Raw genomic sequence first — 14520 nt, forward strand, 5'->3', positions numbered from 1 at the left:
CTGAAAAAACTACCCTCGACCTGTCATGTACAATTCTGTTTTCTGCATTGTTGGCCATCTCAGTTCCCATAACCTTTTGGACCCTTTTCAATATATTTTTGTGCTACACACACACTTCTAGCACCGTGTTGACCACAGTAGAAAAAAAATCTCCAGTTTAATGCTGAGGGCACTCTTCTTTCTTAATCCTTCTTGACCTAAAACCTTAAGGTTTCCTTAATACTTATCCTTTAGTTCTTTTGCTGTTTTTTTGTGATGGTGACAACACATCATATGCTCCTCTGTCTGCTAGAGTGGCTTAGTATAGAAAGTGAGGAACATAGAACATGATGGCTAATAAGAACACACTGGCCCACCTGACACTGACCATTTTACTTGCCTTCTCTTTTCATGTTATATATATTCCTTACTAATAAACTGTGAAGACTTATTTGCACTTCTCCACACCCAATGTCTTTTATTTTAGGTTAATCAGGGTTGTATATAAGGTAGGCTTTAGAAATCATCCAAAACCCAGAGTTTGGAAAAAAAACCAACTAATTGCCCTGTATCCATTCTTGACTTCAACAATCCACTCAGATAAGCAGATGTGTTATTGACTATTTTTTATATTGCCCAAGCTTGTAAATTATTTTAAGATTTAAAAAAAAATCCTGAGTGAGTTATAACAAGACATCTGCAGAAACAAAACCATATATCTAGGTTTAACTAGCACTGCACTTAAAAGTTCTGGTACAATCCAGTTAAATATTATTCAGTAGCGTGTGTTAAAAATAGGTAGGTACTTTTAATGTAGTAAATATTTCACATATCACACATTATAACTATAACTACAAGATATTGGAAGTATACACCAGCTAAGGATTTAAAGGAGCAGACCTTTTTATGTTAAATGCATTTTGGAGTTAATATTGCATGGACTCCGATGCATTTTACTGCATGCAAATTAGTGAGTTATTGGAGTTGTAAAATGAGGTTTCTCTCTCATTTAATGCTTCCTCCAGCAGCTTCTACTGAATGCAGGAAGTATACTTAAGTACACTTCCTTAACATACTCATTAGCACTTCCATTCTAGTTAATGGGAATAGCAGCAGCCACTCTCATGTATGCTAACTAAACCGAGCTGTCAACTAAGAAAGTAATTCAGGAAAAAATATTTGGTTTACGACCAAAGTTGTAGATTTTGCTTTTAATGAGACTAGCATTTATGCAAATTATGGGAAAATGTCTAGCATTTGATTGTGATGGTTCCTGTTATGGTGGTCACAGGAAAGATGGATAATGTTACTTTGTCTAGGACAATCATCAATTACCCGTGGTCAATAAGAATTGATATTTGGTTGCAAACATCAAGTCTGCTGATCATTTGGATCAATTGCTGGCAACTGTTAACCTCCCAGTTAAAACGATATAAATACGATATAAATACCATAACCATATGTAACTCTGTGCTGATTGGAAAATAAATGAATCAGCTGTTTCATCCTGGTCAGGAGTGAAACATTTTTGTAACCTCAAAAATGAAAGAAAATAGAGTATTTTCTGCTGCCCCACCTGAAATAGCATTATCTCCTAACAACCAGAAGGACACTATAAAATAAATCAATAAGATCCCTGATATTTGCAGTCTGCTACATGTGCATGGCTCTGAAGACCTACGCATGCGATCTGTTTATTTTACTAACTGCCTTGTGGGCTGCAATAATGGATGGATAGTCTGTAATCAGTGGTTATATTCTAGGCAGACATGAGGGAGGAAGGAATTTAAATGGCGTCTCTACTTATGCGGTCATTAAAATACTGAGATATCATATAAATATCCCTAAAATAAAATATTCAAAGTCATTTTCAAAAAGAAATTCACCTTTAAAAATCAGATTTTTTAGTGCTTATAATACTGAGATCAACGAACATATACTTTACGTGATCCCAAAATAAATCATTTCAATTATGACCATGTGTCAGGGTTTTGATGAATGACCAACGTTCCTTGGTATGAACACCAAATCTGATCTGTAGATCATTCCTCCCAATTGATTCTTAACCCTTAACTCACTGAATAGAAAAAAAAGCTACTCTGATTTCCTCAACTTTCTAGTGCAATCTGATAAATTTTCAAAAAACATATGAAATTGTACTTAACGCTTAATCTTCTATAGGGAACATTTGTATGATATTTTCTGAAACTTCCAGCAGCGTTACAAAACGCAAATCTGTGCCATGGCCTCGTACTCAGCCCAGTGATATATGACAGGCACATGAATTGCATTTATTATTAGCAAGGGTCATGCAGGAGATGGCCAGACCTCTTGACTTTTAATACCAGGTGCACACAAAATCTGCATAGAACCATCATGCTTGCATTTTCATGAGTATCCTGTAAGAAAGAGGAGGTCTGACCACCCCAATTGCACCTGACCTGTGTCACGTTGTATTTGTTCCATACGGTTTCCCCTGGGCTGTATTCGGTGACAGACAGTCCAATTTACCTTTAAAACTGTATGATTTGGTGAAAGAACCGTTAACAGAAGCCACTTGGAAATAAATACAAATCGCATTATTACATCGGCTTTAAACATTCTTTCTTGGTGGGGTGGACTGCCATGAGCTGCAGGAAAGTAAAAATGGAAGACAACCACAAAAGATATGTCATAGGTGAACCGTGGTTTTATATGTACAGCACTTACATACATAAAAGGATGGAACAAGGTATGGGAGAGAAGTCAGAGATATATGTAAGGATGTTTTACTTTACTGAAAGGTTGATGGATAAGTGGAACAGTCTACCAGCAGAAGTGGCAGAGGCTAATACAGTGAGAAATGTAAACATACATGGAATAGGTATAGGGCTATCATGGACCTAAGACAACGCATAATTAAGGTGTGTGTCTTTACATCAGGTGAAATGAACAGACTTGATGGGTCAAATGATTCTTATATGCCATCAAGTTCTACTTTTCATCGTTATTTACATATACACCTAGTAGGTGCTATGGACATGCTCGGTGCATTGACCTAGGTTTGCCCTAGTGATTTCACATTAATTGGCAAATGACAAAGGTTGAGACCCAGGTTCTGTCGTTGGTGCTCACGTATACACGTTATCCCAACATCACCCATTGACATTGCAAAGCTCATGGGAAGGAAAGATGAAACTCTCCCTGCTCCACACTTGATTACCTGGCATGTGGGCCGCAAGTGATGCAGAATGACTTTGCTGCCTGGTTCTTGTGGTCCAATTGTGCAAGAACAAGGTAACTGTATATCTGTCCATCCTTCCAGCCTAGACTGCTGTATAACAGGTAGAAGAGAGTTCAGTTGAGAAGCTTATAGTATTCAGTAAGAAATCATTGATATTAGGAATTGAAGCTTATACTGGCTGTGGAATAATATAGTATTAACGGCCCTGTTCTTCTATAACCTCATTGAGTTAATTGCCCCAAAAAACTGGAGGATGGACACTAATGGCTGAATGGCCATTGTATTGTAAGTAATAGTAATTTAGCATATATATATATACATGCACCATCCCTGGAATACAAGGCTGAATTGGATACAGTGCATTTATTATTATTATTATTATTATTACTCATACTATATAAATGTTGCTCTCTGGAGGATGATAAGACTACTAATGATAGAATTGGGGAGTTGCAGAAACACTTTACTCCTGCTGTAAAAATTGTACTACTGTAAAAAATCCTATTTCAGTTGAAATACAATGCCAAAAAATAAAAACAGATAGGGCCATAAACTGATTTTACCTAACTCAAATAAATTGGTAAAATCTTCATTTTCACAAAACTAACATTGCCAGTAATAAGGATAAAACATAAAAGATAGAAGAATATTTTACTATTCACAATGAAACCATCTCATTCTGCAGGCAAAACATTTTCATGTCCATTTTATAAAACAATTACAGATACATAGGCAGAATTCAGAATCATCATCGAAGTCATCTTTACACAATGCATTTATGGACAGACGAATAATGGCCATAGAAACATGGTAGCAATTACATCAAAACAGCATCTATAGCAAAAAAAAAAGAAGACATATTAACATAGAAGTGTGCATTAAACTGGTAAGACAGCATGGAACAAGGAATAACAAGGAATATTAGTGGCTACTAAAATACACTGATTGCCACAAAAGATAAGGATCTGAAGATTTCTTACTTTTGTACAGAAGCCTTGATATATTTGTAGCAAATGTAAGCTCTTGGGACAAGCACATTGCTCACTTGAGGCAAAGCTGTTGGAGAATAAGTTAAAATAGGCTTGCAGCCCATGTTTCCCAGGGGCTTTTGATGAAGAGAAGAAGCATCCTACACCGTTATTCATGCTGCCAGAGACCTCTGCATTTTCAAAGGTTTCCTAAGCCAGCCCCTTCTGTATCCAGCAAACTTGCAACATTGTATTTCAACGAGCAGGAAACATTTTAAACCCAACAAAAGAGCAAGATATATAGTTGACTCCATTCTCAAACCTCCACTTGTTTTTTTTGCTGGTTGTTTCTAAATAAAATTTATTGTTTGATTTAGCAGTCTTGCAACAAAGAAGGCATATGTGCACCTTGCGCCTGGCATATGGGCTTTCTTGTATCCAAACACTCTGTATGCATTGGGAACAAGGGGGCATCTGTTGAACTTGACAATAAAGTCATGGGATAGGGTCCTTGTCAGCAAGATTAGTGGGTCTGGCATCTTAGAAAAAGGGAGAGAGAGAGATGCCGGCCACAGGTATTATATTATGGATAGGTATGTCAGCAGGAACATCTGCTCCCCTTGTGTGCCTTGGAAGAGCATACACATATTCGCTGAACATATGGCATAAAAAAAAATCACAGTATGGTTTAATAGTCCCTGTCTACCTCCTGTCCTGGGAGAACCAGTGCACTTAAGGAAGGAAACCCAACAGGTGTCTGCCTGGGTGCGCAATGCACCTCTTCACAACCCATCTCTGTGCCTTCCACACTTGTAGCATCTAGAGTTTGTTTGCCATTATGTTCAGGGTGGGGGGGAACTTTTTGGGGATGTGTAAAATAATGACTGTGTCTGTTTTGGAGAGCTTCAAGCCTTGTTTTGTTTTTGTGTTTCTCATCATATGTTTTCTTTTTTTCTTCTGTGCGTTTTTTTCTTTTCTTTTCTCCAAGTTGGCATATGGGTCCCCCCTCTTCTCTCCAAGAAGACATCCAGAGCGCAGAGCAAGTCTCAGCAGTTGTGTGTGTGTTATTATTTTTACAGTTTAAGTGTGTGTGACACAGAATAGGTAAGTGTTATCTAAAACAAACTCCCCCCTTCTCCAAATTAAACATCACCATGTGTCCACAGCAGCCTGGAAGCAAGATCCTGATTGCAAAACCTGTCCATAGCTGGCAGATGAAATGCGGTGTATTCTTCAGCTGTTAACCATATGTTTTCAATAAAATAAGACAAATAGGAAGGGGAGATATGACTTGCAGTAAACCTGTTATAAAGTAGCATATAATAATCCAAGGTAAACTGTTCCAGTCGCCTCCATGAATGGGTCACTTAATGCCAAATCTATACATAGGCTGCCCAGGCAGGTGTGTGTATATGAGCCTAAGACTATTTTGCCTTACATATTTTTTTATCAGGTTTGTGGTAATTCAGTGCTTACTATGCTAACTATGAGTAAACAGAAGCCACCAGTCATTGTAGAAATAGGAAAAGAGTTATCAGACATTGGAAGCCTGAAGGTGATTTAACAATAAACGTGCCTTCTCCCTGAGCAGGTGATACCTGCCCCAAGCTTCATGATTAATGCTGTCCAAAGCACTCCACTTTACAATCTCTTGTAATTATTTATTAAACGCCATCTATTTATTATTATTTTAGCAAACAGTAGTACCAGGTGGGGCTTTCTTTTTAGTCTTCAGCCTTTGTTTGAAGGACGTTTGAAGAGGGTAGCCAAGGCTTTGGAAACTCGCTAACCAGATTTTTTCGTCCATCCAATTGTACAAGCAAGAGAGAGAGAGAGAGAAAAAAAAACTGCCAAGGCTTGCTATTCACTTGTTATAAATGAAAAACAAGGGCACCGAAAATAAGAAAAGAAGAAAAGTTCTTCCTCGAGAAGATGCAGAGAAATAAAGGCTTTCATACCCAACTGTCCCCTTTTCTCCCTACTTGAAAATGCAGTCACTAAGCAGATGCCTCTCCTGGGAAGGTCTAGGTAGAACCGTCTCATTCCTGCGCCTTTGCGGACGCATTGTGCGCACAGAGGCACCTGTGCCGGGCCACAGGACCTGCTTTTTCTGGTGTCAAACACAACCCAAAGTTCCCAGGGATCTCTCAGGACAAGGAGCTGTTTCAGCACCACCATGTCACACATACATATCGGTTACACGTTGCTTTGAAACAGCAGATGAACAAAATCATTCCAGATAGTTGTTTTGGATAAAACGAATCCACTGTCCAGCTCCAAAACTGCATTTTTGGTGAACCTCATCTTTCATATGTCCAGAGAGTCTGAAATGTCTATGTAGTGTTATAGATGAATTCTTTCCTTCATCTTCACGCTAGAAAACCAAGGTTTCATGTTGTCAGATCAGCTAAATATTTGTAAATTTCGTTTCTTTGCGCAAAACACTAGGAAGCTCTTTGCGCACATAGAAAGCCTGGTGTATCTTGGGTTCTTTAACACGTTCCTATTAGATTTCATGGCTACATTTACTTCCCTGGTTTATTTCACCTTTCTGTTATAGGGAATAGCTACATAAAATGTCACTCTTATTTAATGAGCATTCAAATAATAAATCTTAAATATTGTGCCAGGCAGCACACTAGGTTTAGATGTCGGGTTAATGAAGGAACTGTGGTGGGTATTTAAAAAGTTAAATGTCTCACTAACTCTACAATATGTGGGTCTGTCACTGTCTGCTCACACCTGCAGGGATGCAACTCTCAATTAAGTCTAGTTAGCTATTTGTAAAGTGTGCTAATGCACAAAAATAAACACGCAATTTGCTGAGCTCCTTCTAATGAGCAAACATGTCTTTGCTCTTTAAATATTTAGAAAGTAAAGATGTAGCATTTTATAAATGTGTGAAAAAGTTAACTTGAAAGCATCCAAATAAACATCCCATTAACTAGCTGTGTACAGAAATAAAGTATCATTATAATAAAAATTATTATTATTATTTGAAGTGGCATTAAAGAATATACATTCTAGTAGATTAAGGACAAGGCGCAGCCAGATGCATAAGTGAAGACAAATACTGTATTACTTTATATTGTTTTATATGGTGTATTTTTTTAAAGGAGGTTATACATATATAACAGATGATTAGTTTTGATGAGTTTCATCTCTTAGAAAAGAGTGTCTGATCGATTATAATAATTAATACATTTCACATAGTTGATTGATCTCCGTTAGTTATATCTATCAACACACACTGTTCTATGTATGGAACATGCATTATTAAAAATAAATGCAAAAAATCATATTAGATGCGAAAATTGAACAAGAAAAAAAGTGTTCCAACTTCTCAAGCTGGATAAGCTGATCTTTTGTTTCATCCCACTCTGGCAGAAATCAGACGTGAGGTTGGTGTATCTGGATATACTGACTGCAATGCTGTGTTGAATTTAAGGCACTTTTAGGACAAGGGGTGAGTGAGTGGGTTATCTCCCCCCCCCCTGTTCACTGGGCTTTTTTGTTGGGATTCCAGCTGTGTCAGACAGTGGGGAGGCTCGCGTGTCAGCCTCGTCTCTGATTGGCCACTTCCTGGGCTGTAATGAGTCAGGCACACTCCATCCAGGACTGATAAGATAAAGTGTGCCAAGGGGGCACACTTTGTATTGATCACTAAATCTCTATTGTCTCGGGACAGTATATATAGGGACAGGAGGTAGTCGTGTGCCTATTACACAAGCTTCACAAGCTACACTTGAGAGCAGATTCACCTCTCACCTTGCTGTCCCAGAGAAGCAGATCGCCAACAACCTCTGCTGAGGTCCCACCATTGCCTGCCTGAGGGTCTTCAGCATCTGATTTCTTTTCCTGGAAGTCTGCAACATAAAGCCTTAGGTATGTTGTTGTTACTTTGTTGCCTGATATTTATTTCTTAGTGTTATTTTTTTGTTACATTTTAGTATCACATGTGTTCAGAAACCAGTTGATCTGTTTATGTTAAATTTCTCACTATTGGCTCTTACAGGATGTCCCCAAAAACCGATTGCCCCCAGATCCAGGCAAGGGACAATTACTACCAACTGTCTGATGATGAAGCATCGTCTGCCTCGATGCCCTGCTCGCCAGTCCCTTCGTTGAGCCATACAGAAAGCGAAGACTGCCTTTTGGGAGAAAGATTTGCCTTCGCAGACCCTAGAGAGCCCCCTCGCAAGAAGCTGAAGGCAAAAAGAACAAGATCTAAAGCAAGGAGCGAAGTTGTCATTAACAAACAGAGGAAAAATCGTAGGGTGAAAGCAAACGACAGAGAGAGGAACCGCATGCACAACCTCAACTCAGCTCTGGACTCTCTGAGGAGTGTCCTGCCAGCCTTTCCAGATGATGCCAAACTAACCAAGATCGAGACTCTGAGATTCGCTCACAACTATATCTGGGCTCTTTCTGAAACCTTACGTATGGCTGATCACAGCTTGTTAACCTTAGGGCACCAACAGGACATGAAGGACTCATTTCAGAATCTACCCAAGACCTGCTACATGATGGAACTCAACAGCCCCATTAGCAGCTGTAGCTCCTCCACCGAGTGGGACTCACTGTACTCCCCAGTGTCCCAGAACAGCAGCAGCAGCAGCAGCCCCACAGGACCAGGGAACGACTTCATTCATCATTCCTATCCTGGTCTGGGACAGGACTTATATGCAGAGTATTTGTGAAATTTGAAGTCACTTGACTCTCTCCTCCTGAGACATTTTCTTTTCTGGACTTTCAAAGCAATACAAGATACGGGCATCACAACTTAATCATTAATCCACTACATAATTGCAAAGGTTGTTATGGGTGTATATTTTTGGTGGGATTTTGACCAAGGGAAATGATATCATTTTTCATTATGATTATTCTTTTTAAATCAGTAATTCTGTTGCATCAATAATGGAAGATTAAGATTATGTTTTGCACTTTTATTGACAGATCTTCCTACTGTTTAGCTCTTAAATACAAATTTCTGCTTCTTTTTGATTCTGGGATGTATTTTTTTTTTTTTTTTTTTGCATAATATGGGACAAAAGCTCTTTGGAAGTAATGCTGATTCCAAGATTTCCAACGAATCAATGTGCTTTAAATTATATTAATTTGAAATGTTTTGTATTTATTGATTATATTTCCTTATAAATATATATATTTTGTACAGATATTATGAATACTTTTTTCGTATCAGGATAAAATTACTGCTACCAAAAAATCTGATGGCAATAAAAAAATATTTACACAATACGAATATTTGTGAAATTTATTTAGAAATTATATTAAAAAAAAAATGAGACAGCAGCTGAAGAAGGTCCTTTTTCGTTTTGTTTTTTTTACAGCTACATTTTCCTAAAGTTATTACTATATTTACAATGTGTCCTGTTAAAGGTTAAATATGAATGAATGTTAATCAATAGCTTTAAGTTCCTGGGCAGATGTATAAAAAAAGATGTATTACTGTAATCAAGATCTGGATGGAGGATCGAACAAATGCTGAGTGTTTTATTTTTGTAAATAAATAAGATTAATGACTTCTTGGTAGTTTGCTGCGGCCTCAGGTGCTGTTGCAGTGAGGTGGATGGGAGTTTGCTGTGCACCTGCCCAGAGCAGGAGGTCTGTACCTTGCCTGTGACTCACCTTCATGGCAAAATAAGTCAGGTTATTAACTGGTATATGTTACAAAGAGAAGCCCTGGGCATGCTAGGATCAAATTATCCCTTTTTGTCCTCAAGCCATCCCCAAACTATACCAAGTTCAAGAGGAGAAATGTAGCAGAGATCATGCAAGGAGAGGAAAGAAAATAAAAATCCTAGTATTCCAGAAATTTGGTACCCTCAATCAGTTTAAATTTAACACAGAGCTCCTTGCACCCCCAGATAGATGAACATGCTGCTCTTATAATTACCTCTTCTTTCCCCAAAGAGTTATTTGGGGTATTTCATGAATGGGTATAGTGATATAGCATAAATAAGCAATATACATGAAAAATACATAAAAATACGAAATATTTTCATTAACCCTTTGCAAATGATCTTTTCTCAAGTCACAATATGTTTTACATTGTAGTAAGAAGTGGTTGTCGCCTTCCACTACTCTCTGGTCGCATTGCTGGCATTTTCTGCTCTCCCTCAATGGCTGGGGTTTTTTTTTGTGTCTGACATTCTTTTTTGGAGATTGTGGGTACTTAATCTGTAGGGCGTAAGAATCTTCCTGAGTTTGGGGTTTGGTAGCAGCAGGTATGGTGCCATAATGTAATCTCTCTGTAGAGAGTAGTAGATTATTAGCTTTCATGATTTTTTTTTGTTTTTTTTTTCAGTCTAGAACATATATACCGTATGTTTAATTTTACTTATTAATGGATTTACCTGGTTCTTTGCTAAGGTAGCATGTGTGTTACACTCTCCTTATAGTGAGAGCAGAGCTGTTATTACTAATTAGCTGTATGATTGGGGGCTGCTGTTATTCTGGTGTATCCAATATTCCATAGCCCTTTGATGGATGTTACAGAGAAGGGGTATGAGGCCAAATTCTTCCCTACAGTCTCTGTCTCTTATGAACATGTTACAGTGCCTATTACTGGTGTGTCTGTCTCACTTTAAATTCAATGCAGCCTTCTCAAGTCCCATTTAAACTCACAGAAAATGCTGTGTTTCACCCACTAGGGATAGAGACAATAGCTTGCAGAGGCAACCTGGTCAAAAGACTCTATAATAGCATAATATTGGCCCAAGCACATTTGGAAAACAACAAACTCATGCCCATCACACTGTCTACAAAACCCATTTAAAACATGTTAAGGATCCAGTTGTGGTGTACACACAGCTCAAAGCCAATGTTGCCCATTTTGACCCAAGTGCAGACTTATTTGTGAAGTACACAGAGATCTACAAAAAAAAATACCTGCTTTAGATCCTGAGGACTGGATATTTTGCCAGCAATTATTCTATGACACATAACTATATAGTGTCCCCCCATTGTCTGCAATGGAAAAAATAGACAAAAATGATGGTAGTACGGAAGAACTATTTTTTTGCAGCATCCTAAAAATCCTCTTTGGTGCTGAATGCTCACAGCAAAGTTGTGATTGTGAATAGACATACATAGTCCAGGGGCAGTCAATGGGTAGATCACACATCTCATGATCCACAGCCAGTTTACTAAGTTGTTTAATTCTTGCCAATGAATTGTTATTTGGTGCCAAATGGGTTACATGGTGATGGCCGGTGATGAAGACTTCATTGAGGCTTCTTAGTATACCCCTTTGGGTTAAAGTAATAAAATAAACTTTTTATAAAAAACGAGGCTGGTTTATACTCTCTGGGAGCAAACGCAGGGCTGGAATGCTAATGTGGCCAATAGTAAAATGTAGATTGACCACATGAATCTTGCATTTAGCCCTCCACAGAATCAATTTGTAGTAGTTAGATTTATAACTTCTCCCTTTCATTACATTTTCCAAAGAGATGCATTCTCTCACTGCCCCCGCTCCTATGTGTCTTGAAGACAAAGAGATGCTTATAGGCCAAATGGTCATTGTCATGCTAATTGTCGTCAGCTGAATTAATTTAAAGGATGCAGAGGGGGCACTGTTGAAGTAATTTGTAAAACAAAAGAAATTTGGTTTTTGAAGACAGAATGTCCCTTACAACCTCACAAAAGTTCAAATTGGTATCTTCCAATGCGACCATTTCAGATACCCAAAATGTAACTTCTCAATTATGGAAAATTAGACTTTTTTTAAAAGTAATATTACACTTTATATTTCAAATTAATAACGAGAACCATTTTAGTTATTAATTATTAGGCAAAAGATGCACTGTGCATGCTCTTTTGATTATTCCTCAAGTAGAAATATAGTAGTAGAAATATAACCAAATTGTACTTGAATATACATTTACGCACACATACATACACTATACAGTATATACACTATGTGGACAAAAGTATTGGGACACCTGACCATTATACCAACAGGGACTTTTATGACATTGTATTCTAAATATATAGACAATAATATGTAGCTGCCCCCCCTCCTTGCAGCTATAGCAGCTTCTGCTAAATTTTAGCCCATTTATCCAGCAGAACATTTGTGAGGTCAGGTATCGGCCTTGCTCGCAATCTCTGCTCCAGTTCATCCCAAAGGTGTTCAATGGGGTTTAGGTGAGGACTCTGTGCGGGCCAGTCCAGTTCTTTCACACCAAACTCATCCATGTCCGGGCTTTGTGCTCTGGGGTACAGTCATGCTGGAATAAAAAGGGCTTTCCCCAAACTGTTCCCACAAAGTTGGAAGCATAACATTGTCCAAAATGTCTTGGTACGTCCTCTTCTTGTGAAAAACCATCCCAGAATAGTGGAAGCTGTTACATCTGCAAAGGGGGGGGGGCAACTATATATTAATGTGTAAGTATTAAGAATGCAATGTCATAAAAGTCCCGGTTTGTGTAATGGTCAGGTGTCCCAATACTTGATATGATATCCCCGTGTAATTTTTTCACAAAGTAAAAAAGCCCAATTTGGAAAATCTGCATTCATAGCTAGAATCTTCCATTGCTTTCATTAGTTTGGCTGTCCTTCCCATTCCGGTTCCATGATACATTTTTATGAACTTGTTCCCAAGACTGTACTGCATACACAAGGTGTGTGCTTGTCAATTAAATCTAAAAAGGCCATATTACATACTTTTCCTGTGCATTCATTCCCCTTTTAATACAGGAAAACAAAATGTCTTCTTTTGCAGCACAACAACATCTGTTATCGACAAGTACTCCGATACTTGTACTAGATACGCCTCCAAAGAAGATTTCACCAATAAGTAATACTTTCATTTATAATAACCATGTTTGTTTTTATTTGCTACATGCTATTTTTTCATTTTTCTTTGTTGAAACATTTCTTTCATTCCACTATTCAGTCTCCTATTTTATCTAAATCCCATTGGAGTAAACATTCATTTCTGATTTAATTACCGTACATCATTTTGTGTCATCTGCACATTCGCCTGGGGCGAATTTTAAAATGCCGCCCCCCCTCCTTATCTACCCTTCCTCTCCTTCTGTCCCTTCTGCCCCCCCATTATCTACCCTTCCTCTCCCTCCCTCCCTATTATCTACCCTTACCCCCCCCCTGTACTTACCTTTCAGCAGTCCTGCGGTGAGTCTCCCTGTTCGGTCTCGGTGCCGGCTTGTAATGCTGAGCGCCGGAAATGAGGTAATCTTCCGGCACTCAGCATTATAAGCCGGCACCGAGACCGAACAAGGAGACTCGCCGCAGAGGAGAGAGGGGCGCCTAGCGGGTACTGAGAGCTTGGTAAGCGAAAACCACTTGGCGCCCCTTTCTCTCTCTTTCGCTTTAAAAAAAAAAAAAAAGTGCCGCCCCTTCAAAAGCGCCGCCTGGAGCGGTTGCCCCACTCGGCTCCATTATGTCATTGAACCAGTTCTCTGTACACAAATACTTTCTCTCAATCCAATGTGTTTGAATTTACATAGCAAACTATGGTGGGGCATGGAGTCAAAAGACTTTGCAAAACTGAGGTAGACTTCATCGACTACATCTCCTTGGTACACACCATAGCTTAAAGTTTTATAATCACCAGCATTCAATTAGATCTGCAGTTGCTACATTCTCCACCCCTCTTTCCTTTGACATTATCGGTTTAATGGATGAGCAGAAACACTCTAGAGGAACATGTTAGATAGTGATCAAGCACAAGCAATGGAAGCTTGTCTGTGCATTCCTAATGCAATTGGCCTAGTGACTGGATCCAACACTGAGCCCTTCCTATGTAATGTAATGGCATGGAAGCCTTCGTCACAGAGGTGTGCGAGAGAAGATATCTTAGGCCAGGTTCTTAATAAGGCAAACAAGAGATGTTTCTAGAGAATCATTTTTCAGGGGGCTCATATAAGCAAAAAAGTTGCAGGCTTGCAATGGTAACCACCTCCATCCATTCCAACATGCCATGTAAATTCATTTTTCCATTAAAATAATGGTGTGGGTCTTATCTGGTTTCATTACTTCAAGGTTAAAAGCCACATTTTAAAACAAAATGAAACCTAACTATTTTTTGGAACACACTTTAAAAAAAAAAAAAAAAACAAGAATTATTTACTAATACCATACATAACTTTTTGTATTAAGACATCTTTGAATAATTTACCAACATTTTTGTAAGAAGAATTACAGAAACTTATCTTTAAGGTGATTGCTAAGGTAAGTGCAATAGAAGAATCTTGTTATTTATTTAACAGATTGCTTTCAAATTTTATCTTAATAATATAGTGTAAGGGTGATAAATAATCCACACTACAGTAAAAGTAAAATTTTAAGCTAAATAATAAA

At 38.3% G+C, this 14520-nt stretch overlaps 1 protein-coding gene across 1 annotated transcript; it reads left to right on the forward strand.

The window, feature by feature from the left end:
* Nucleotides 1-7935: 7935 nt before the first annotated feature.
* Nucleotides 7936-9000, forward strand: NEUROG3 (neurogenin 3). The gene is made up of 2 exons (XM_053450609.1): nt 7936-8055; nt 8186-9000. The coding sequence occupies exon 2, from the start codon at nt 8187-8189 to the stop codon at nt 8868-8870; it is 684 nt and encodes a 227-aa protein (XP_053306584.1). The 5' UTR covers nt 7936-8055; nt 8186; the 3' UTR covers nt 8871-9000.
* Nucleotides 9001-14520: the final 5520 nt, after the last annotated feature.

Source organism: Spea bombifrons, chromosome 11 (assembly GCF_027358695.1).
Source record: "Spea bombifrons isolate aSpeBom1 chromosome 11, aSpeBom1.2.pri, whole genome shotgun sequence".
NCBI classification, from domain to species: domain Eukaryota; kingdom Metazoa; phylum Chordata; class Amphibia; order Anura; family Pelobatidae; genus Spea; species Spea bombifrons.